Below are 26214 nucleotides of genomic sequence, written 5' to 3' on the forward strand. Positions count from 1 at the left end.
CAGGGTGGTTGTGAGGACTAAATGAGTTAAATATGTTTAGAGCCCAGTACAGAGTGAGCAGTCAATAAATACTGGCTGTGATTATTCAAGATTCTTTTGGACTCTGGGTCTTGTAACATCAGGGGTAGGGGCTAAAATCACATTGTGGCAGCCCTTCTGGGCAGTAGGAGTGTCCCTGCATAAAGGCTGGAGTATGAGCCACACTGACCTCCGTGGCTGTTCAGGACCTCCACCAGGTCAGGCCAGTGCTGGCACTGTGGCGCCACAGATTGACCAAAGCTGGCTCCTGCCTGGGGAAGCTCCCAGTCTGGTGGAGGAGATAGGAAACTCCCACAGGAAGAGAGGGTGGCCACTCCGTGGCTATTTGAGGGGAATGCTGTGTCTGGCAAGATAGTAATGGGTGGGGGCATGATCAAGAGCCAGCAATGTAGAAAGTATAGTCAGAGCAAGGTGAGGACCTAGGTATGAGTGGGGCAGGGCTGTCATGGAAGTGGGCTGGGACACAGGAAAGAGCCCAGACCACTTGCCCCTTCTCCCATGGCATCATCTCCATTCCCAGCCTGGGCACCCATAAGTCCTATAAAGTCCTATAGAGTCATTCCACCCCCACCCAACCACCAGTCTCTAAATCCCAACTATCTCGAAAATCCTAATGCCCCTCTCATGCCCACTGCCACTGCCCTGGCCCAGCCTCCATTACTTCCTGCCAAGATTGCATGACAGCCTCCTTCCCAGTCTTACTACAGCCCAGCCCCCTCCACTGTGGGTTCGGATAACAGAGGGCTTTCCAAGTCCTTGCAAGGCCCCATCTCACCAGAGGCTTCTTCACAACTCTCCCCATACATCTGAGCTGACGATGCACCCTGGGGCCAGGCATGGTCGTGTGCTGGCAGCAGCAGGCCAGGCAGTCCAAAGACACCCCAGATGCCCAGCTACTGACCTGTGGATGGCCTGCCCCGCTGGCGTGTGCTCCACCTCCAGCCCTGCCTGCCGCAGCACGTCGATGACAGTGTTGTTCCCCAGAAAGTGACCTAGAACACAAGAGATAACGTAGGCTCAGCCACAAACCAGGCCACCAGCAACCGGGGATGGCCTTGGGTCATCCCTGGGTTTGTGCCTGAGCTAGTGACCTACACCAAAGCTCAGGCTCTTCAGAGGCAGCATGGTGTGGCATAGTGGGCAGGAAGTGGTCCAGGTGCCATACTGCCTAGGCCCAAGTCCTGGTTCTGCTGCTCACCAGCTGAACCTCCCTGTGCCTCACTTTCCCCATCTGTTAAGTGGGAATAATGGTAGGAGCAACCTCCAGGGTTACTGTGAGGATATCAGTGAGCAGTAACTAACATGTACTAAGGGCTTATAAGTGTTACCTTCTATATCATTGAGCCTCATATCGTTAAGCTGACCCCAGACATAGACTGTCCAGGCTGGGACAGATTCCTGCAGTCACGCAAGGCCCAGCTCTGAGAAAACCCCTGAGGAGCTTCCCTTGAGCCCCCAGCAGTCCTATGGCTCATCCTTCTAAACTCTAACCGCAACTCCTGTATCGCTCCCTTAACATGAGAGTATCTATCTCCTTGCCAGATCCCAAGGGGCAGGGACCATGGCCCCAGTGCCCTGCACATGCTCAGTACATGCTGGCTGGGTCCGAGCATTCATTGAGTTGTCTGTTCACCAACCGACCACTTAGGGCATTCAGGTTCTGGAACGGCCACTGGGGACTCGCTGAGGTGTAAAATCCCAGCAGGGAGACCAACGAATCCCACTGGTTGTGGGAGGGAGACGGTGACGGGGCATAAAAGAGATACAAACACAGAACTGAACTCTCCAGAGGCGGCCCAGCTGTGTGGAGGAAGAGGAGGTGGTCTCCACCTCGGTCCCTTACCCACTATTCATCCATGACAAACATTTATGACACACTTGCTCTGTGGCCACCCTGCACTGGCACTGAGAGTATAGACGTGAACTGTTAGTGCAAAGCCCCAAGTGAGAGTGGGAATCCCCTCCTTCATCAGAGGCAGGTTTGAGGTCTGGGAGCACAGGCGGAAGCTCTCCCAGGCCTGGGTTTGGAAGCATCCTGGGGAGCCAATCGACTGTGGACACAGTAGCTGGTGGGGGTCAGCACACTGGCAAGCCCTCTCCCTCTTTGGGCCTCAGTCTTCCTCCTGTTCAATCTGGGGCAGAGTTGGGGTAGCTGGATGATTGCTGTCAGCCTGCTGGGCCCTCCCAGCCCATCAGTCTGCCCTGCAGCCCCACTCGCGGGCAGGACTCTCCCCTCCTGCTCACTATTCATCCCGGGGTGGGGGGCCTGCACTCTGACTCTAATTGCCTGTGACGGTGGTGACAGGTGGCAAGCTGGAAGGTCAGCATGTTGACAGCCCCAGGGAGGTCTGAGGAGAACAGAAAGTGGACAAGCTGATGGGAATGGAGAGGCTCCACAAAGAGGAGACAAGGCTGGGAATGCCCTGTGGTTGGGCAGAGGGGTGGACCTCCAGCTCTCTGGCATCACTGGCCTCCCACACCTCGAGGCTAGCTCTGCCACTGCCCAGGTCTTCCAGAACAACGAGTTCTCTCTAACTGCTCTGCACGGTCCTGGGATTCCACCTTGGGGCCACTGCCAAAGACCACTGGACTGGGAATGTGACACTTGGGTTCTAGTCCAGGATCCAACCCACTCACTCTGAGATCTTGGGCAGAGCCTTCCGCTCTAAAGCCCTCAGCTTCTCTTTATGTAAAATAGAGGAACTGGACTATATAATATCTATGGGCTCCTCCAGCTCTCCATTCTATGTGGAAGGCTTTTGTTTGACTCCAGCGGCCCTTATGGAAATTTGCTTTTCCTCCCCCCTCCACCTGCACCAATTCTTCCCTGTCTCCATCCCTCCCTCCAACCCCTTCATTCATTTAACAAGCACTGACTGAGTGCCTATCTTGTGCTGGACAGTGGTGAATAGGTAGGATCCTGTTCCAGGCACTCACAGTTTAGAGAATCATTTTATTTCAGCCCAGGTTCTAAGTACTATGCAGACGGAAGCCCAGGAGGTTGAGGGGCACATGGGGAGCATCTAGTCCAACCTGGGCTCAAGGCAGACTTTGTGGAGGAAGCATTGCTAGCTGAAGGATGGGGTAAGAGTCCACTAGGTGAGGATGGGAGTGGGATGGCACCCAAGGGAGAGTGTTTCAGGGAAAGGGAACAGCATGTGCAAAGGCTTCGAGGTCAGCGACAGCAAGGCATGTTTGGGAAGCTGACTGCAGAAGAGATGCAGACAGTTCAGGCATAAACAGGCCCTCCCAGAGCTCTGGCCCTACCCCAGTGCTTCTGAGGACAGAAGACCCAGGGTCCTGCCAAGGCCAAGTTTCCCACTCCGTGTGTGATCCTGGGCAAGTGGCTTTCCTGCCCCCGGTCTCAGTTTTCCCTTTGAGTGACATTTGGGGGCAGTTGTAAAGCCCTAAGGAGGCAGCAGAAGTGAACGTCCTTTGCAAAACCCACAGTGAAGTCCTGAAAAACGGGCTGCAGACAGTCTCCCTACAGTGGGACCAGGGCCGCCGAAGCATCTCACTCTTGCTTGCTCCCAGAACGTGGTCAGGGGAGCTGAAAGGGAGACCCAAGTGACAGCCTCCGGTCCCCAGGCTGCAGGAATTCCCTGCCAACAGCTCTTGGAATCCACTGCTGGCGATGATGGCAATTCTTTCTGTGCCTCCATGGAGACCTGTTTAAAGATGAAGGCCTCCTACCCACTCCAACAGTGGTCCCTGCATCAGCCTAATGGATTTCAAGAGCAGCCAGGGGAAACTGACTGGCCTCAGGCTGTACAGGAGCAGCAGCAGCAAATATTTACTGAGCGCTGCATGGCCCTCCAAAAGGAGCATGTCTACAGACAGAGAAGGAAACATCCAGGGGGCCCCGGTCCCCGGCTTTAAGGCATGCCCACTGGGTCCTGAGCAGTAACTGACCAAACACCTGTTTGATTTGTGCTCCCACCCATCCCCTCAATGGTTCCAGACCTTTATTGCTCTTCTTAAGACCCTCAATAGAAGACTATCTATTTTGAGAAAATGGAAGCAATCAATAGTGACCTTTTCAAATTCTCATCAAATTCTCAAATTCTTATCAAAGAGGAGTCCCTGGGTAGTGCAAATAGTTAACACACTCACTGCTAACCAGAAGGTTGGAGGTTCAGGTCCACCCAGAGGTACCACAGAAGAAAAGCCTGGAGATCTACTTCTGAAAACTCAGTCATTGAAAACCCCACGGAGCACAGCTCTACTCTGACACATACAGGGGGCCATGAGTCGGAGTCTACGGCAATGGGTGGTACTCATCTCAGCCACACCCACCGTCATCATCACTGCAGAAATTGTCTTCCTCCTTCTCTTTAGCTCGCTCTCCATGCTGCAGCTAGAATGATCTTCCCACACTGTCAGGAATGTTTCCAACAACTCACCTCAGGGAGAGCATGTGAGTCTGGCACATGGTGGTGGCTTAGTGAACGTTTGTTGAATGAATGAGTGACAAAACCTGTAAGTCCATATCCTTTCTATGATCTCATCCTATCCCCAGGAGACCTGAGCTCATGGATCCCCTCTTCTTGCTGTCCCAGCCCTGCCCCTTGGTGATGGTCCTCCAGATTCCACCAATCCCAGGAGCTTAGCCATTGGACCAGCCCTGAGTCAGGGCCTAGCTCATGCTGTCCCCAGGGGCTGGCAGACAGGGCTTAGGCTGGCCGCCAAGGTCAGAAATCCTGAAAAAGGCTCCACGCCCATCCTGGAATCTTTAGGGAAGGTTGTGGAAAGTTTCCAGAGGGGCCCCACGGTGTCTGGGCTTAGCCTGCATGGCTTGCCCAGGCTCCCCGGGTCTCCTGGCTACTGCTCAGCAGTTCCTTCCAGCACTGACAGCTGTTCTCTGGCCAGCTCTCCGCAGGAAGGCACGTTCCATTTCATCTGCGGAGGCTGTGTGGACGCGGAGACGGGGAGAGAGAGGGAGAACGGTGGGGGGTGGGGGCACACAGAACTGGAGAGACAAAGAAGGAAGAGAGGAGACACCCAGAGAGGCAGAGAGACATGCAGAGACACTCACAGAGAGAGAGACAAGAAAGAGGAAAGGAGCTCCAGGACACAGAAAAACAGAGAGGAGAAAGACAGCGAGGAGGAGAGAGGGACCCAGAGACAGAGGCAATTGAAAAAAAGAGAAAAGGACAGGCAGAGGCAGAAAGAGAAAAAAATAGGAGAAAAAGATGTGAAGAGACAAGAGATAGAGAGGAAAAGAGGGAAAAGGAGAAAGAGGAGAGATGAGCAAGAGAATCCAGAAATGAACACAAGAGGATGGTGGAGTGGAGGGTAATTCCACCGGGGGTATCTTAGGCGGCTTCCTGGAGGAGGGGACCCAGGATGGGTGGGATTCAGATGGAGATGTAGGGGAGGGCAGTCGTGGAAGGGAAACTGTGCTAGCAAGGTCTAAAGGAGGGATGACAGGTATGAAAAATAGTGGGGCTGGTTTGGTGGCTGTCTCCCCAGACTCCTAAGCCAGGGCCCTGCTTGAAGGACACTTATGTGTAAATAGGAAAAGGCACACTGCTCTGCGTAGACACAGTCCCTATGACATTTTAATGCAGAAGAAAAAGCTCCCCTTCTTCTGGTGGCAAGCAGCCCTGTGCCAGGGCACAAGGCTGGGTGAGCAGAGCACAGACTGGATCTAGCTGTTCCCCATCTCCTGGGCACAGACGATAGCCCCAATTTACTCTCAGACACCAGAAGACAAGGTAGGATAGAACAAAGAATCCTGCCCTGGGGTCAAGACAGAAAACTTGGGGTTCAGACCTGGCTCAGCAACCAACTGGCTGTGGGACCTTCCCCTCTCTGTGCTTCAGTTTCCCTACAGGGGGTTGGACCAGACGGTCTCATGGGCCCTCCCAGCTCTAGGAGTCCATCATTTGAGGATGATGGTGTTCACAAACTCATACTTAGTGAGTATCCTGAGTGCATGATGCTTTTCAAACATGATTTCGTTTCATATTCTTTTCGAGGTATCCCCAGTTTACAGATGAGGAAACTGAGGCTCAATGAGGAGCTGGGACTTGCCCAAGGTCACGCAGCTGGTAAAAGACAAAGCTTGGACTTTCATCCAGAGTTGTCCTAGTTCACTGCATTCCAATACATTCACTTTGAAGGATTTCTGGCGGCAAGGGATCCTGAGTTCACATTTTGGGGCAGGAAATTGTCAGGAACATGTGTACCTTCCAAGGTTCACCAGATTGGAGACAAAATTGTGTGAGTGTTCAGCAAGAACAATGCACCAATTAACAGTGTAATTTCAAGACAGTGTTGGGGGGCTGGACAGAGGGAGGCAGGGAGAACCAGATGTTCCCACAAAGGCTCCAAAGTAGCACCGGCTCCGCTCGGCCTGCACACATATTTTCTCTCCAGTGAGTATGCCGGGTTTCCAGTTTTCTCCTGCTGGAAGAGGGATCCCAGGCCCATATTTATGTTCCGTCTGAAATTAATGCAAGGGAAACTTTCAAATGCTAATCTCACTGCCAGGATCAGCAGGCCGGATATCAAGATACAGTCGTGTTTGTTTTCCTAGGAAGTGTGAGGAGAGTGTTGCACGAATGGACCCATGGATGGATGGACCATTGGGTGGAACCCCAGGGCTTCTCATCTCCAAAGACGTGTCTGGGAGGGAGACTGGCAGAGTGGGGTTTCCTGTCTCCTGCCTTGCGGGCCAGCCCAGAGTAGGGCTGGGGCCTTTTCCACCCAGGCAGCAGTGAGATGACGCCTCCTCTGTACCCAGCCTTGTGCCAGAAGCTGAGACACACGGTCCCCACCCCTGAGGACATTGCAACGTGTGGGGGAGTCGGGCATGCAAATATTAACAGGACAGCATGAGCTGCGCGGTGATGGGGGGACCCACAGGGGTGGGGGGCTGAAAAGAAAGGGGTGGAACCCAGACTAGGGGGGTCAGTGAAGGCTTCCCAGTGTAGAGGACCTCAGGGACACATCTTGCAGCATTAGAAAGTCAGGGGAAGAGAAGAGGGAGGGCTTTCCAGGCAGAGGGTGGGTGTGCGGGCCACCAACAGTGCTTCTAGGCTGTTGAAATATACAGTGAGGAGCAGGTGGGCAATGGTGAGGGTTGGGGCAGAAGGGACAAGCCCTGAGATTCTGAATCGCAGTGGGACAAGGCCAAGGGGCCAAGTTTTAGCTGGAACCAAAGAACATTCTCCCAGGCTCTGTCCAGCTCTGCATGGGAGTAAGTGCCACAGCCCTGGAGGTCTGTAAGTAGAGGATCAATGAGTGCTTGTCAGGCCTGCATAGAGGGGATTCAGGCATCCTGTGGATTGGGCATGTTGACCTGGAATCTGAGATTCTCTCCTCTTTATCACCTGCTCCTCTTTGCAGGCTGCCAGAACTCAGGGGGTCAGAAGTGAAAGAGTCCAGAGACTCCAATGGGTGAAGCTGTCTCGTTAATAACACAAAGATGTCTACAACTACCAATAGAAGCAACTCCACCTACCAATTCTCCAGCCCTGAGAATGTAATGATTCATTTTCTCATTTAACCTCACAACAGTGTCACCAGGCAGAAAGGGGCAGCGTGGGGTTTGACCCAAGCCCATGCCGTGGCACGGGGATGTGCCAGTTTAAAGAGCAATTTGTGGAAGCAGCTGCTGAGGCTGGGGCTCCCTGGGCACAAGGCAGGCTTCTTTGGGGCAGGATCTGTTTTGGGGGCCTGTGACTCATGGCTCTGAAGGTTGCCCAGTTTGGGAGTCTCTTCAGGACCTCCCGCTGTGTACTTCCCCCTCTCTACCCTGCCAGACCCACCCCTGCAAGCCAATCCTCTGGTGCTTTTAAAATCCCCAGTGTTGGAGTCTTTCATTTCCTGGGACCAGATCCTCTTTTAATTAATATTTGGTTTACGGGAGAGGAAGCCTCCCCTGCAAGCCCCTCCCCCTCAAGTAAGTCCCTCCTTGATGAGAACATAAATCTGGGATTTGACCAGTCTCCGCCCTGAGGCCTAGATCTGGCATCGCTCACTCCACAAACCTTTCCTGGACCTCGTGTGCCTTGTGGTCCCCTTCCCCCTTGGGGGAGGCTGCTCCGAATCCAGTAGTGACTGTGCAGGGTGGTTCGAAGCCAGCACAGGGCACTGTGGGGAGTGCCCCAGACAGAGTCTGTGATGGGCTCTGTGAACTGCAGGGGGCAGTGTCCTGCATAGGGACCACCTCCGCCACAGTCTTCATTCTCACAACACCTGGAGGCTCTTTTCCTAGAATTGCAGCACCACTGTGGGCTGACTAGAGATGGGTAGGGACACAGCCTACCCTCTCTGAGCATCACGGTAACTTGGAGCTGAAACCTGAACCTTGGGATTTCCCTGCAGTGTCCCAGCTTGGCCCTCAGAAGCCACAGGGCTCTTCTGCTCCCTCCACCCCAAGGGCCCTACTCCCTTGTGTGTGGGAGTCTTGTCCTTGGGTACTGGGGGCTCCTAGGAGCCAGGGACCCTGAGATAATAATGACAGCACAGAAGCGTACATTGATGGAGTGATTGTGTGTGCCATGACTGGATCATTGAATCTCATACTCATTTTACAGAGGTGAAACCTGAGGGTGAGAGAAGCTAAGTAACTGATTTCCCCAAGGCTACATGGATCCTAGGGGTCCCTGGGTGGTATGAACAGTCAATGCGCTCAGCTGCTAACCCAAAGGCTGGAGTTTCAAGTCCATCCAGAGGCACTGTGGAACAAAGTCCTGGTGATCTACTTCTGGAAAATCGGCCGTTGAAAATGATATGGAGCACAGTTCTACGCTGACACACATGGGGTCACAATGAGTCTGAGCTGACTTCACGGCAACCGGTTACGTGGCTCCTACGGAGGAGCGCTGGTTTTCTAACTCAAGCAGTCTGGATCTGAAGCCCATTTTCTTAATCTACAATGTTCCACTTCCTTCTCCCTGCCCTTCTCCACGTAAATCCTCATTCACTGATACTGCAGACTGGGAGCAGTCTGGGCAATGGGTACAGGGGTTTTCTTGGCTCTCTCCTGCGGTTAGAAATCTCAGGGGCGTCCCTGTTCCAGAGGGTCAGGGGTGGCCCCAGCTGGGAACAAGCCAGCAGCTGGGAGTTTCCTCCAGCAGGACAGATGCTCTGGGCTGAAACAGGAACAGCGACTCTGGCCAAGGACTGCAGCCCAGAGTTGGCGTGCCAGCTGCCAGATGTGGACGTGGTGGGGCAGCAGGGTACTTTGAAGCACTGTTGGAAATTCTGAAACAGTTCCGGACACTGTGGCCTCATGCTCTAGTCTGGGGAGTATGACAGGCCGGGGTGCTTGACTGGGAGAGGAGAAAGTGGCTGGGCATGAGGCTGGTCCTCTTGCTTCTGAAGTTAAAAAGGCAACACATGGAGCATCGCTGTTCTTCTGGGCCCAGCCATGAGCTCTGAGGGACTTCTGTCCCTGAGGCTACTGAGTAGAAAACCAAGGAGGGGAGGAGATGGGAATGGGTCTTGTCCTGAGGACTGCGGGGACCACAGAAGGAACTAGAAGGCATCTGGACCTGCATCAAGATTTCTACTGGTTCTCACCTCCTCCAGTACTCTGACTTACACTGTTGCCTTTCAATGCTAACCATCCAAACCATAGGCGTGGATGGAACTGCTGGATGTTGGGGCTAGAAGGGGCCTTAGCCCTCACTCCATGTAAGCCCTTCATTGTACAGATGCGGGAGGAAAGGGTCTGAGAGGCCACATGAAAGGTTTCAGAATGCAAGAAGTTTCCACAACATCAGACTGTTTCCCTTTTCCACCCTCCTGTCCTTGACTTGGAAACCCTGGTGGCATAAAGGTTAAGTGCTATGGCTACTAACCAAAAGGTCAGCAGTTCAAATCCACTAGGTGTTTGTTGGAAATTCTATGGGGCAGTTCTATTCTGTCTTATAGGGTCACTATGAGTTGGAATTGACTTGGCCACAATGGGTTTGATTTTTTTTTTTTTGGTCCTTGACTTGGAGTCTGCGGGTGGTGCAAATTGTTAAATGCTCGGCTGCTTACCAAAAGGTTGGTGGTTTGAACCCACCCAGAGGCACCTTGGAAGACAGGCCTAGCAGCCTGCTTCCCGAAAGATCACAGCCTTGAAAACTCTATGTTCTACTCTGTAATACATGGGGTCACCATGAATCGGAATCGAATTGACAACAACTGGAGGAGCTGGGTTAGAGACACAAGCCAGACCCAAGGGTAAACCACGTGACCTCTAGGGCCCATTCATTTGAAACTCTTGAGAACCAGTTGGTTATCTCACATCCTGTAACTCTAGCATTCTAATGACGTTAGAAAATTAGAATGCTAGGATAATGCCATGGTGGGATATTAGAACCATATAATCTTCGAACAATAGGATGTTTAGGTCAAAAGATTCTGGAACATCAGAAGTTAGAATTATATTTGAATTACAGCATGCTAGGGTTACAGGATGTGAGATAACCAACTGGCTCTCAGAGCTTCAAATGAATGGGCCCTAGAGGTCACATGGTTTACCTTCGGGTCTAGCTCATGTCTCTAACCCAGCTTCTCCAGGTCCTAAACTACTCATTCTATTCCAGGAAAAAAAAATACATGCTAGAGGATTTCTAGATGGCTAAACAAGTAAAGGAAACCCTGGTGGCGTAGTGGTTAAGCGCTACGGCTGCAAACCAAAGGGTTGGCAGTTCGAATCTACCAGGCGCTCCTTGGAAACTCTATGGGGCAGTTCTACTCTGTTCTATAGGGTCGCTATGAGTCAGAATCGACTCGATGGCACTGGGTTTGGTTTTTTTTTATTTTTTGGAAACAGGTAAAGAACAGCTCAGGAAAGTCCCAGTTTCCCTGGAGCTAGGGACAAAACTGGTATTTTCTTCTAGTGCCTGGGACTGAGACGACCTGTCCCCCACCATGAGGCCTGGGGATTGGCAGATACCATGTGACTGAATGGAATGAACTTGATTCCATGTGACTTGGTCCAGTATGTCTTTATAGACCATCCACCAGGCTTTCCAACTATCCACTAAGTGTTCGTAATTCTGAGGATACATGGACCCTGTCCTGGAGTAGTCCACTCACGTGGGATGACCAATGAGCAGTGGATGCTGGGATAAAATTGGGAGACAGGCCTGGGGGACAGCATCCACACTTACACCGTAGCTGTTCGGTGTTGCTGGAGAAAATCTCAGTCTGCGACTTGGGACAACTGTAGTTTCACGGGCCCTCCTTGCCATTCAGCATCTTCTGGATTCCTAGTACAGACAGAGCAAATATGTGGCGTGTATGTGCCCTTGGCCTGGTCAACAGCAGACATCACTGATCAACCAGGACCTCTTCCCTGTGGTGCTCTGCTGTGGATTTATCATCCCTCACACCAATCAATCACAGGTTTGCCCAGAAAATGACACCTATTTAACTTCTCTGCCCTTGTCACTTCTTGTGGCCAGCCTCTCTTGCATTTATGTCAAATGTTCTGCCCTCTTTGAACAAAGAACCCTCCCACCTTCCTCTTTTTTTCCCACAGGTAACTTCACCTTTTATTTTGTAGAGAAATCAGAAGCCATCAGTTGAGAACGCTCAGCTTTCTACCCCCAAGCCTTCCTGCTGGCCTCCTCCCTCCCACCCTTAGGTAAGAGGTGAAGAGAGATCCTCCTCCACCAAACCTTCCGGCTCCCACTCTCCCTGCCCTCTCTCAACCTCAGGCTAGTGCTCCCCCTTCCATGTATCATCAGCCTTTCTTCTTCTATTGTATTCTTTCCATCACGTTTTAAGATACTCAATTCTTTCCCATCCTAAAAAAAAGGTGGGGGAGGGGGGATCAATACAGTTACCAACTTCTTATTTTGCCAAGTAAGGACTCTGAGAGCCCTATCTGCCTTCTTCTATCGCCATCATTTTTTTTTTTTTTTTTTTAAGCAAAGGATGTTTTAACTCCAAAAACAGTAGAAAGGAAATAATCCCAGAACACAGGATAGCCCTATAAATTGAATAAATTTAGCTATAAAAAATTCACAACCCTTTACTTACTTTCCTCAGTTATTTGTACACCAGAAGAAATCCTAGGACCCACATCTGGAAATGACTAGACTAGAAGATCTTTGGGGGGCCTTTATGCTCAACTCCTCCAGGGGCATGAGCCAAGCAACTGGGAACCGGCCTCCACTCGCCCTTCACCCGCCAGGCCTGCACACCCCTTCCATAGCAGCAGCTGACCTCTTCACCGGCCACAGCCACAGCCACCTTCTGAGAGGCAGGACTTCCATTTGGGCCCCAAGCTCTCACCCAGGCCTGCTCAGAGTTGTTGCACTTGTCCGCACCCCAACCGTCCCTGCTAATCCTGCTTCCCTCTGGGAGCAGTCAAACAGCGCCACGTGGCAGACACATCACAGACACTAAGAAGAGTGCTCTCCTGTGAGATGTAGCAGCTTAAGGGGTACTCCTTCCCTCAAAGTCATCACTATTTCTGCAAGTATGCTAGCAAGGGCACTGTGTGTAGAGGAAAAGGCTGGAACTGGGACCCAAGAGGCTAAGGTTCAAATCAACACTCTGCCTGCCTGGCCTGGAGGAAGCTCTTCATCCTCTCTGGGTCTCAGTTCTCATCCACAAAATGAGTATAAAAGGACACATTGCATGCTGTTAATTTAATCAAAGAGCCTAGTAATGGTGGCTGGCTCATACAGGAGGTTTTTATTATAAGACCTAACCACCACACAATAAAGTTTTAAACCTATGACTTAAAATAAGCATACCTAGCACTCCCCTAGAAGACAGGTGTATTATCCCATTTTACAGATGAGGGACTGAGGCCCTCGGAGATGAAATGGCTTTCCCAGGGTCTCTTTGCTGACAGTGGTAGAGCCACACTTTAATCCTGACCTACTGACTTCAAAACTCTTACCCTTTCCACTAAACCACTCTGTATGCTGGCGTCAGCACTGCAAATCCCAGTCTGTCCTCGCAGGCTCTCAGGGCGGGGCTCTGGAGCTGAGGTGGGCTGGAGACAGGCTCAGTAGCACTGGAGGGGCCAGGCCGGCTGAGCTCTCTCTCACCTTAGCTTGCTTGGTCCTCCCCAGAGCTCCAGGCCACAGAGCCTTTAGGGCCCTTGGCTGCCAGAGCTCCAGGCCCTTGGCTGGATTCTGAGGCTGGGCTCATCCTAGAATGGCAGAACTTCAGCACTGGCCTGGCTTGGACACCGAGCAAGGCTGGGCTTGGGGTAGACCGAAGCGTCTTATAATCATGCTTGTGTTTCCTAGAGACACCCATTGACACTGGAGCTGAGCGTCCTTGGCACGAGCAGGCACATGCCTGGGGGGTGGTTAGGAGGACTTCCAGTGGCCTAGACCCTTCCTTCTTCCTATGGCCTTGGGGGCCCTATCCCTTTTTTGGGACCCAGCAGGGAATAGGCAAGGAGAATTAGGCTGATCCCGGAGGCCCCTACTGTCCAACAGTGGGGGTGACCCCCAGATGGAAACAGAGAGGCATCTGGCACAGGAGTGAGGATGGAGCTGGGTGGCAGGTTGCCTGCTCACTGAGAGGGCTGGGCCTGGCCCACACATAAATCCTTCAGCCTGTCATCGGATGCCAGACTCGGGAGTTACATGACCGTAAGAATGTAATGAGGTGGGAGTGGCCTTTTCCCACCACAGATTGCATGAGTACATGCTCCATGCCAGTATGCTGACTTTGTGCAGGTCTGCTCGGCTGGCTGCCTGCCCCACAAATGAACAGAGAGCCCAGGACCATGGCTCGTGGGCCTGTGGGCCAGTCCTGGCTCTCTCCCTAACTTGTTGTGGGATTTTGTCCATGTCTTGCTCTCTGGGAACCTCAGTTTGCCCCCGGCTATGATGAGGTGGGGCCCTGGTAGCACAGTGGTTAAGTGCTTGGCGGCTAACTGAAAGGTCAGTGGTTCAAATCCACCTGTGGCTCTGCAGGAGAAAGATGTAGCAGTCTGCTTCCATAAAGATTTTCAGCCTTGGAAACCCTATGGGGCAGTTCTACTCTGTCCTGTAGGGTTGCTGTGAGTCAGAATCAACTCGACAGCAGTGGATTTTCTTGGGATGATGACGTGGGCAGGCTCAAGCGAGCTTTGAAATTCCTGGGTTGAGAATGGATTAGCAGCCCAGAGCGAGTCATCTGTTCCTGGTGTGGCTCGAGGGGAGGAGTGACAGATGCCAGCAACATCTGGACATGGCAGCTCCAGACCTGTTGTTTTTGGAGAGCGGATCCATAAGAGCTGAGGCAGCTCAGTTTGCCCTGACTTTACTGCTGGTCTGTAATTGACTGCTAACCTAAAGGCTGGTAGTTCGAACTCACCCACTGGTATTACAGAAGAAAAGTCCTGGTGATCTCATTCTGTTAAGATTACAGCCAAGAAAACCCTCTGGAGCAATTCTACTTTGCACACCTGGGGTCGCCATGAATCAGACTCGACTCGACGGCAACTAACAACTGTCCTAATCAGCTCACCAGGCCCAGAGGACAACTGGACAGGGAGGCTCTGCTCAGCACTCATTCATTTGTCCATTCACGCATTCATTCATTCACTCACCAATCCTGAAAGCTATTACAAGCTACCAAAGACAAAGAGATGATTAAGCCATGGCATCTGCCCTCCCAGAGCTCAAATCCTGGATGGGAGACCCAGCACGATTCACAGGCCACACCGTGTGGAGCAGACTAGAGGCCGGGAGAAGGTAAGGAAGCTAGAGCTGATGGGTGCTTGGACTGGGGCCATGGCAGTGGGAATGGAGAGGGTAGAAGGGTTTGAAGTTTTTTGGTGCTCTGTCAACAGGACGTGACTGGATTCTGGAGATGGGGAAGAAACTGGAGTGTGATGCCTGGGTGCTGGCCTGATACTTGAGTGACATCTGTGAACCCACAGACTTGGGGTTTCAGGAAAAAGAGGTAAGCACTCATGCCCATCTCTAGGCTCTCCCACTTCCTCTCCCACAGGCACAAGCTTGGGCTTAGCTACCTCCAGACCCTGGGTTGATCTGGTCCTGGTGAGGGTGGAGCAGTGAGGTCCTACCAAAGTCAGGTGGGCATGTGGAATGCTGACTCCCTCTGTGGCCTCCCTCAATGACTGGGCTCAGGGGGAGTTCCTCCTGGGCCCTGGAGGAGCCTGGGGGTGAACAAGCCCAGAGTGGCTCCCCTTTGGAAGTCAGCAGGGGGCTGCTCCCACACAGGATACACTGCTGATGCCCACGGAGGAAGGGCTGGGGAGGCTGCTGGGTGGTGAGGGACAGGGTAAGTTGGTGAGCACATCTCTGCATGGGTCCACAAAGCTGCCCTGACTCACACCAGGCCCCCCGGAGGTGTGGGCAGCTGGAAAGTGGCCTAGCCCTCTCCGCGTGGTCATCCAAGGTCCTGCTCATGTTGGTTGGAGTAGGACACTCTGATGGGCCTCCCCACAGGAATCCCTCCCTGCTCTGAAACCTATGTCTGAAGAGATCCTAGAATGTAGGTTGTCCAAGTGAGTCCTAACTCCTTTGGTTCAGATGTGTAAATGGATGCTGCGAGAGGTCAAGACTTGCCGGAGGTTATAATAGGCTGTGACCAAGCTCCAGTGTGAGTCCAGAAACCCCTTCTGTCCAGTTGCAAGTGTGGCCTTAAAAGGGCTGCATCTGTTTCCAAGCCCCTCCCATGTGTCTCTACTTGCTGAGGGCTGCAGAGCAGGGAAGAAAGACACAGACAGAAGTGCTGCTGGCTCTTGCCCTTGAAGGGGGACAGACCTAAAACAGTGGATATGTCCCATTACAATATCAGGATGCCCCAAAAGGTCCTTCTGGGTCAGACTGACTACTCGACTTGATTCAACATGGCCTGGCCTGATATGAACAGTGTAAGAGTAATGAGTCAGGGGCGAGAAGGACCAGAGGATGACAGCAATGTGCACAGCACCAGGCATGGGCTGAGCATGTCTGTGAACCATCTCATTTTATTTTCACAAAAGCAGGAGGTGAAGCCTATTGGCCCAAATTTCAGGTAACATGAGCATGAGATAAATGCTTGTCACTGTCAGCAACTAAGACCTAGCTGATAAAGCAAGCAAATGCAATGTCATGATCTTAACGTGGAGACTGGAGTCCTAGGCAGAGACAGACACCAAGAAAGGAAGAAAGAGTAGAGGAGAAAAGAGGGAGGAAGAGTCATCAGAGAGATGCTGGCGAAGCACTGCACCTGACCATCTGGACTCTCCTTGGCATGAAGAGGCCAGATCCCCCCAGAGGAAAGCATCCAGTTCATGTTTCCACATTGCCATGATGACGCTTCTATTGATTACCACCGTAATGATAGTCATGATAATGGTAGCTGCCATTTTGAGCTCCTACGATGTGGCAGGTTATTTGCATGTTATCACTGATCTTTACAATAATTCTATATGGTAGATATTTCCAATTCATCAAATAGTTATTGCTTTCACTGCCCATTTATAGAAAAAGGGCACTGAGCTTCAGAGAGGGTACTGTGCCAAGGCCATGCAGCCTAGAAGTGGCTGGGTTAGGATCTGGAGCCCTGCCTATGGGATCCTAGAGCCCACCTTCTCCCCACTGGGCTACATGGTGCTCACAGCTTTGCACTGGATTCTTTTGGTGGGGTGAGGCTGGACTGGATAGGGGAAACTGGCTCCTCTTCTAGGCTCTCAACATGGTATCCTGGGACAGGAAAGAACCACAGAGATTGTCCTGACCTCAGCGGGAGTCACTTCCCAGAACTGCCTTGCCCATAGGAACCATTATGGAGGAACGCTTGACTAGCATCAGGAGAGCTCACTTTGGGTTCCAGCTCTACCACTGAATGCTGGGTGGCTTCCCTTGCCCCATTCTGGGCCTCAACTTATTCTCTTATGAAGTAGAGGTAGAGTAGGGTCTAGCAAATCTCCAAGCCCTTAAGGATTCTGCAAATAACCCCTTTCCCACTCTGGCCCAAACCTGCTCCGAAGGCAAAGAAGCAGATCTTGTCTTCATTCTCCTGAAGAAGGGCCATGACCCTCTTCCCCATCCGCTCATTCCTCTTGTAGATCAGCTCCTGGCGGAAGTAGCTGTCGATTTCCTGGGCTGTCACCTGCTCGTGTGGCGGAAGTGTGGTGTTGATAAAGTTGGGCAGCTGCAAAGGCAAGACAGAGGCTGCCTTCAGTTCTCTATGGGGCAAGGTGGGTTTCAAAGAAACATACACAGCCCAGGTGGGGCTGGGCAACTTACCTTAGTTGACTCTTACTGTGGGCTAAATGGTTTGTATGTTTCTCATCATTTTGAGAAGACTTTGAGATGAGTGCTGTTATTCCAGTTTCACAGATGAAGGAACAAGACTGGGAAAGATTTGGAGACATGTGCAAAGTCAAATAGCTAACAAAGTGGCAGAGCTAGGAGAGCCCTAGGCTGCAGGACCCCATGTGTATCATTCTGTCTTGTGTCTCTCTGCCTTATTTAACCTCAGCTTCCGCATACTGTGGTCCTAGGAGGCCGGGACACTGCTCATCTTGTTAACTGCTCTCACTTCAGTGCTGAGCCCAGTGCTGGTGCCTAGGAGGAATTCAGTTCAGCAAGGAGATGTAGAGGTCATCTGAGATGCCTGGTGTAGCAGAAAGGCCGTAGGGTACGGGATAAAGCTGACCTGGGCTTTATAAAGCTGTGCCTGCTCTGACACTGTGTGACTTTGGGCAAACTACTGAACTTTTCTGATCCCCGGGTTTCTCATTTGTAAGATGGGGCTGATGATGTTGTGAGGATTAGATGAGATGATGCTTGCTGTCATGGGCTACATTAAGCCCACCTCACACTATAGAGATGAGGGGAAGGTGTCAGCACCCTCAATTTTTCCCAAGTCTGAGCCTGGGTTGGTCACCATCCGCTGCTACCACCATGTTCCCATCTATCTGCCCAGCTCCACCACCTCTCAGGACATAACCCAGACCTCTCTGTCCGTTCTTGAAAACTTCAACTCTAGGACCACAGCTTCACCCAGAATGATGGGCTGTTCAACAACCTAGCTTGGAAGTGCCCAGATTTCTGTGCTCTGGATCCTTCCCTACTGCCCCATTTCTATACCCAGCCACATGGCTGGAACAGCATCAACAACATACACTTGAATGAGGCAGAAAGGTCCTTGAGTTTAGGGACAGAGCCTTTCCCATTTCTGGGCCCCTGATGCCCGGTATAAGTAAAGGCTTTATTGACTATTGAAAAAAGAGTTGAGCTGCCCCTTCCTAACCACAAGTGCTTCCTCCTGGGTTCTTCCCCTCCCAGCGACCTGATATCTAAGCCCTGGTCTTTCTCTTCCTTTGTCTTTCCAACCTGGATGGCAGGTCCAGGTGTTCCAGAACTGTCTCTTCTAACACATATGTGGGGCCTGAGAGGAAATCATGGGGCCACTGAGAAAACTAAGGCCATCAGTCAGTACATACCTCTCTTTCTCCCAACCCATCAATGTCATTCCAACCTGTCAGCTCTTGCTCACAGAATTTCTTCCACTTGGTGTTGCCTCTTTGGTTTCTCTATCTTCACCAACTCAGGTACAAGGCATAAGACCTGAGGCCTAATTGACTCATGGACTTGCTGGATAGCTAGTCTGGCATGAAAAGACTAATTTCTTTGAGACTTTAACCCCTAGAAGGGGTATGCAACCCAGCCACATGGTGTCTAGAGCCACTACCAAGTTGTCAAGTCTTTCTGAGGAAAATGGAGGAATCAGTGGAGGCTGAGCCCTGAGGGACTCTGAAAAGGCACTGACATCTGCCTTTTCCTGAGACTGAGAGAAGTGGTAGATGTTCATGTACCATAGGCCTTTTCTGCCAGAAAGGCCTGATTCATTTTTCTGGGATGAACAAGACAATGATACCACTAGTATCCCCTAGACTTGTGCAGTGTACCACCTGCACAGCTGTATGTAGCAGTCCTACCAGAGCTCAGTCAGGCCTAGAAGAGAGTGGTGCCTGGAAACTTTTGGGCAAATGCATAAAAGAAGGAATGGAGTTACCCCCACCCACCACCACTATGGAAGGGATGACTGGTTGCCCTGACAAAATAGGCCACACTTGGGCTTAATGCAGCTATAGGAGACACTGTAGGCTTCTGAATGGGCGGAGCACAACAGAGGCTGTGACTCAGAAGGGTTATTTATGGAAGCATGCCCCTCACAGAATTTTTCTTCCTTCCTTGGGTATGGGAGGGAATGTGGAACTATGTTGTGCCAACAAATAAATATTTGTTCAGTGAGTGAATGGATGAAGTTGCTGAGAGGTATTAGAGTTTTAGTGGTTACAAATGTGGGCCTTAAAGTCAGACATCCAGGACAATTTAAAGCAGAATCCCTCTTTTACCACTTACTAGCTGGGTGGCCTCTCTATAATGAGCAAGTTGCTGGGCTTCTCAGATTCAGTTTCAAAATCTATAGTATGGGGGTAATATACATTGTTGTCAGGATTAAATGAGATCAGTTTTGGAAAGTGCCTAGCACAGTGCACAGCACAAAGGAAGACTTTAACGTCAACTGTTATACAACTGGAGCCCTGGTGGCTCAGTGGTTAAGAACTCGGCTGCTAACTAAAAAGTTAGCAGTTCGAATCCACCAGCTGCTCCTTGGAAACCCTATGCGGCATTTCTACTTTGTCCTATAGGGTCGATATGAGTCAGAACTGACTCGATGGCAATGGGTTTGGGTTTTTTTTTTGTTTATTGTAGAACTAGAGTCCCTAGGTGGTGTGAACAATCAATATGCTAGGCTGTTAACTAAAAGTTGGAAGTCTGAGTCCACCCAGAGGTGCCTTGGAAGAAATGCAGGGCAATCTACTTCTGAAAAATTAGCCATCGAAAACCCTACAGGACGAATCTGTGGCAACAGAAAGCGAAGTAGAAAATTGGGACCTCATAAAAAATTAAATACCTATATTCATTAAATGATTTTATCAAAAGAGTAAAAAAATAACCTATAGCCTGAGAAAAAAATCTTTGGGATCCACATATCCACTAAAGGTCTAATATCCAAAATATATATATATAAAACTACCACAACTTGACAACAAAAAGACAACCCAATCAAAAAATGGGCAAAGGACATGAACAGACACTTTGCCAAAGAGGATATTCAAGAGGCCAATGAACACAAGAAGAGATGCTTGCAATCACTGTCCATTATAGAGTTGCAAATCAAAACTACAATGAGATACTGCTTTACTCCTACTAGAATAGCAATGATAAAAAAAAAAAAGAAAGTAACAAATGTTGTTGAGGATGTGGGGAGATTGGAACCCTTATCCATTGCTAGTGGGAACATAAAATGGTATAACTGCTATAGAAAATAGTACGGTGATTCCTCAAAAAATTACAAATACAACTATTATATGACTCAGCAATTCTACTCCTGGGTATATATTCTAGGAACCTAAAAGTAGTAACACGAATGAACGTACACATACCTACGCTCATAGCAGCACTATTCACAACAACAAATAGGTGGAAACAACCTAAGTGTGCTTCAACAGAGGAATGGATAAGAAAATGTGGTACCTAAGTACAATGGAAGCCATAAAGAGAAATGAAGTCCTGATGCAAGCTACAAAATGGATGAACCTCGAAGACATTATGTTGAGTGAAATAAGAAGTCCATCATAAAAGGACAAATACTGTATGATCTCACTTACATAAAAGGACAAGAATAGGTAAATATATAGAGACCAAAGGTTATAACTGGTTACCTGGGGAAGGAGGGCAGAGGAAGAGCGGGGACTTATTCTCTCAGAAGTCATGAGTTTATGTCTGTGGTCATGAGAAAATCGGTTAGACAAGTTGACATATGCAACTGATATCTCTTAAGTTGTACACTAGAAAAAGGGTGAAATACCAAATGTTGTGGAATAAATAATTAAAAAAAAAAACCCCTATGGAGCACAGTTCTACTCTGACATACATGGGGTCATCATGAGTCAGAGTAGACATGACAGCAACTGGTTTGGCTTTTTATTGTATAACTAGCCTGGGGACAGAACTGACTTCATGTCACCTCTTCCCAATAATGCCAGAGGCTACCAGTGAAGGGTGGTCTCAGGCAGAGGCTTCTATTCCCATTTGCCAAGAATCCAGGCGAGAGACCTCCCTGGGATTTGGGGAAGTGCCCCAGGTCTTCTTCTTACGCTCCCTGGCCACAGTGTGCATTTGGGTAAAGACGTATCTTCACTCATTCCTTGGAGAGCTTTTAAAAAAAAAATAACGAGGACAAGAACCCAAAGGTTACAATTCAAAGCTGTGAAGGAGTTAGGCTCTGGTTCCTGGGCTGCCCAGCAGCTGGCCAACACTCTCAGTGTGCTTCATGCTAATGGGCCTGGCTCCAGGCCAAGGGAGAGGCCTAGGTCTGGGCCATGCTGGGATGGAACCAAATTAACGATGTCATTAGACTTGCCGGGAGTCTTAAATCTCTAGTGACAAGCTTAAGTGCAGGATGCACGATAACATTTTAAAGAGGACATGTCAAGTCCCCAGGGCCCTTGAGTGACAGGTCTAGGATGGAATGATGAGGCAGCTAGGCCAGGCAGGCCTGGGTTGGGGCATGTAGGGTCTCCTGACCCGTGACCAGGGCTGGGTCTGGTCTGATGGTCAGGCGCTCAGGTCCTGCTGATGTCACCTACCTCAATGAACTTATTCCTTGTCCTTTATACCATCTATCAAACAGTCTCTGGAAACTAGCATAGGGATAGCCCTGTTTCGGGCTAGGGGGCCACAGAGTGCCCTCAGCCACGGTCTGCTGCCCTTGATGAGGTTCACAGCCCAGTGGAGGAGTCGGACTTGTATGTAGACAAGAACACTGTGGGATACATGCTTTAAGAAGGCAGTGAGGAATGTGGGAGCTCAAAGGAGCTGCCCAATAGTGACCATGTGTCTTGGTTTGCCCAGGATGGTCCACATTTATGGCTAAGGCAGATCACTCAAACCAAAAAATACAAACCCGGTGCCATCCGGTTGATTCCCACTCATAGCAATCCTATAGGACAGAGCAGAACTGCTCCACAGGATTTCCGAGGCTGTAAATCTTTACGGAAGCAGACTGCCACATCTTTCTCCCATAGAGCGGCTGATGAGTTCAAACTGCTGACCTTTTGGTTAGCAGCTGAGTGCTTAACCACTGTGCCACTAGGACTCCTTGCAGGTCGCTCACTGTTAATTATTTGAGCTCCCCCTTCCACTCTCAAAAGTGTCTGGGTTTCACCTGGAGCAAAGGAGAATGAAGAACACCAAGGTCACAGGACAACTAAGAGCCTAAGAGACAGAAAGGGCCACATGAACCAGAGACCTACATCATCCTGAGACCAGAAGAACTAGTTGGTGCCCGGCCACAATCGACAACTGCCCTGACAGGAAGCATAACAGAGAACCCCTGAGGGAGCAGGAGATCAGTGGGATGCAGACCCCAAATTCGCATAAAAAGACCATACTTAATGGTCTGACTGAGACTAGAGGAATCCCGGTGGTCATGGTCCCCAAACCTTCTGTTGGCACAGGACAGGAACCATCCCTGAAGACAACTCATCAGACATGAAAGGGACTGGACAGTGGGTAGGTGAGAGATGCTGATGAAGAGTGAGCTAATTATATCAGGTGGACACTTGAGACTGTGTTGGCATCTCCTGTCTGGAAGGGAGATGGGAGGATAGAGAGAGTTGGAAGCTGGCAAAATTGTCACGAATGGAGAGACTGGAAGGGCTGACTCATTGGGGGAGAGCAAGTGGGAGCACGGAGTAAGGTGTCTATAACCTTATATGTGACAGTCTGACTTGATTTGTAAACATTCACTTGAAGCTCAATAAAAGTTAATAAAAAAAAAAAGTGTCTGGGTTTGTATGATAAATATATATGGCCACCTTATATCTAACCTGGGAGCAGCGGTGGTTCAGTGGTAGAATTCTCATCTTCCATGCTGGACACCCAGCTTTAGTTCCCGGCCAATGCACCTCACGCATGGCCACTACCTGTCTGTCAGTGGAGGCTTGCGTGTTGCTATGATGCTGAACAGGTTTCACCAAAGCTTCCAGACTAAGATGGACTAGGAAGAAAGGCCTGGCTTCTAAAAATCAACCAGTGAAAACCCTATGGATCACAATGGTCTGATTCTATTGTACATGAGGTTGTCATGAGTCAGGGGCTGACCTGATGGCAGCTAACAGCAACATACCTAACCCAGACTGGGGGGTCAGGGAAGGCTTCTCAGGAGAGGGCCCTTTTGACTACCCTGTGATTTTAGGGCATTGGCTGTGTGCATGACCTGGGGCTGTGGGAGGCCTGGGGTGCAGCCATTTCTGGAGGGGACGGTGGGTGGGGAGGCAAGCACAGACTAAGCATGAGGCCCCGTCATCATCCCAGCACTGCAGCCGGGAGCATCTCCTGACCACATCCCTCTCCTGCTCGGACATGCCAGGCTTCTACCCCTCGGCAGCACCCTCCCCTCAGCATGATCTCCAGGGCTCTGGAGATCATTCCGTGGTAACTCCCTCTCTCCTACTCCCCACTGATACTGCTTGTTCTCCTTGCCGTACCCTCCCTTCATCCCACATGGTGGGCTTCACTCTCAAGCCTGGTTCCGATGCCACCTCCTCCCTTAAGCCTTCCCTGACTTCAGGCAGAGGGACTGTCTGTGCCCCACAGCCTTTGCCTCCTCAGCTCCACCCCACAGAACTCAAGGCCTCCCACTGCAGACGCTGCCCCACCTGACCTGAGCCCTCTCTCTATCAGCACCTGGGCACTGGATTTAGCCTTGCTACGATGACACATGGAGCCCTGGTGGCAAAGTGGTTAAGAGCTATGGCTGCTAACTAAAAGGTCTGCAGTTTGAATCCACCAGATGCTCCTTTGAAACCCTATGGGGCAGTTCTAGTCAGTCCTATAGAGTCGCTACGAGTCAGAATCAACTCAGTGGCAATGGGTTTGGTTTTCACCCTGACACTAGGCTTTTTTGGGGGTGGGATTACCTAGCCCCTCCTCAAGGGGCTGGACTCTGCCTGTCCAGCCCTAGGTGCAGCCTGGTTTGCTCTTCTAATTTGGGTGGATTAATCACCCCCCTCTGGCCCATTTCCAGTATGGGCATTGCTGGGAGACCCCAATATAGTTCCCGCTGCCAGAGACGGACCAGTGGTTCTGGACACAGGCCCAGAGAAAGTCTGAGCTGACTATTCCCTGAGGTCACCCCATTTCAGGTCAAGGTCAGCCACAGCCTGGCCAGGTCCCTGCCGTCAACCTGCCATCATGGCCAGGCCATCCTGAGTGGTGACCAGGTCCCCCTGCCACAGAGCTCCCTGGCTGCTCAGGACTCAAGGCTTCTTCCCCAGCAGATGACACAGAGTGGATGGCTGGTGAGATTCCTATGAGCCCTGTGGGTCAAGGTTCTTCTCTCCTCCCTCATCCCTCACCACGGACAGTCAGAGCTCTGAATTCTGAGCCTCCTGAGCAGAGTCTCCGGCTCCTCCCTCTTTCATTCTCTCCAAGGCGCCAAGCGCAATAAAGACCCACATGCGCCAGCGTGACAATCTCTCACTGAGCCAGGTTCTGTGCCTGGTCCCCGGCTACATCTCTAGCTTACACTCTAGCCCCCTCCTGCCCAGCTCTAGGCTCCAGATCTTCGGGTCCTGCCCTCTTGCCTCTGGCGCCTTCACATGTGGATTCCTCCTGTCTCTGGCCAACTCAGGCTCTTCTCTAAAATCTCATTTCCCAGGAATCTTCCTCTCCCCAGATACAGCCCCCACCCACAAGCCCATCTAAACTAGCTGCTCCTGCCTTGGGCTACAACTGCATCTCCTACTCCCTTCTCACAGCAAGAGTCACATTTTTGGACAATCACTTGTTGAATCACCCCGGATAAGATGGAAAGCCCCACAAGGGCAAGTCTCTTGGGCTCTCTACCATATCCTTTTTCTATAGTACTGTGCCTGGCAGTTATAAACTATTTCATTCACTCATTCAGCAGATATTTCCTGAGTCTTCCCCTGTGCCAGGCACTGTCTAGTCAGTTGGAATATATGCATGAAAATAAAACAGAGCAAAATCCCTGCCCTAGTTCTAGTTCATGATTAGCCCTAGTCGGGGAAGAGCAGAAGATACATACCTAATTAAATACATAGCTAATTAGTGAATCAAGTGCATAGTATATTAAAACCAAAAAACCAAATTTGTTGCCATCGAGTTGATGCCAACTCATTGCGAACCCATGTGTTACAGAGTAAAACTGCTCCATAGGGTTTTCTTGGTTGTAATCTTTATGGAAGCAGATTGCCAAGTCTTTATTCCACAGTACCACAGAAAAAAATTTTTTTTTCTTTTTTTACTACAGGGTGGGTTCAAAAACAACCAACCTTTAGGATAGTAGTTGTTTGCAAACCATTTGTGCCACCCAGGGACCTTAGTATGTTCTGTTATGGGTTGAATTGTGTCACCCCAAAATGTGTGTCAATTTGGCTAGGCCATGATTTTCAGTATTGTGTGATTGTCCATCATTTTGTCATCTGATGTGATTTCCCTATGTGTTGTAAATCGTGCCTCTATGACGTTAATGAGGCAGAATTAGAGGCAGTTATGTTAATGAGGCAGGATTCAATCTGCAAGATTAGGTTGTGTCGCTATATTTTTATATCTCTTTTGAGATATAAAAGAGAGAAGTGAGTAGAGAGACAGGATGACCTCACACCACCAAGAAACAAGAGCCAGAAGAATAGTGCGTCCTTTGGAACCAGGGTCCCTGTGCTGAGAAGCTCCTCAACCAGCGAAGATTGATGACAAGGGCCTTTCCCCAGAGTTGACAGAGAGAGAAAGCCTCCCCCTGGAGCTGGCACACTGAATTCAGAGTTCTAGCATCCTAGACTTGAGAGAATAAATTTCTCTTTGTTAAAGGCACCCACTTGTGGTATTTCTGTTACAGCAGCACTAGATAACTCAGACATACTCCAAAACTCAAAACCAAACTCACCATCAAGTGGATTCTGACTCAGTGACCGTATAGGAAGAGGAGAACTGCCCCATAGGGTTTCCAAACTGGTGGATTTGAACTGCCGACCTTTTGGTTAGCAGCCAAGCTCTTAACCATTGTACCCCCAGGGCTCCCTTAGTATGTTAGAAGATGGTAAATGCCATGGGAAAAAGACGAAGCATAATTAAGGGGATGGAGGTGTGGGTGTGAGGGTCAGGGGAGTTGGGGCCAGCCTTGTTGAGAAAACACCTGAATTGAGTCTCCTAG

The 26214-nt window shown here is 50.4% G+C and overlaps 1 protein-coding gene across 1 annotated transcript in view; it reads right to left on the reverse strand.

Moving 5' to 3' along the window:
* LOC135227233 (metalloprotease TIKI2-like) overlaps positions 1 to 26214 on the reverse strand; it is a 28836-nt gene that overhangs the window by 1098 nt on the left and 1524 nt on the right. The window contains exons 2-4 of the mRNA XM_064279946.1: positions 16938 to 17112; positions 941 to 1031; positions 815 to 863 (exon numbers count right to left, since the gene is read on the reverse strand). Of these exons, the coding sequence (XP_064136016.1) occupies positions 815 to 863; positions 941 to 1031; positions 16938 to 17112 (315 nt within the window). The remainder of the gene's footprint in view (positions 1 to 814; positions 864 to 940; positions 1032 to 16937; positions 17113 to 26214) is intronic.

Source organism: Loxodonta africana, chromosome 3, assembly GCF_030014295.1.
Source record: "Loxodonta africana isolate mLoxAfr1 chromosome 3, mLoxAfr1.hap2, whole genome shotgun sequence".
NCBI classification, from domain to species: Eukaryota; Metazoa; Chordata; class Mammalia; order Proboscidea; family Elephantidae; genus Loxodonta; species Loxodonta africana.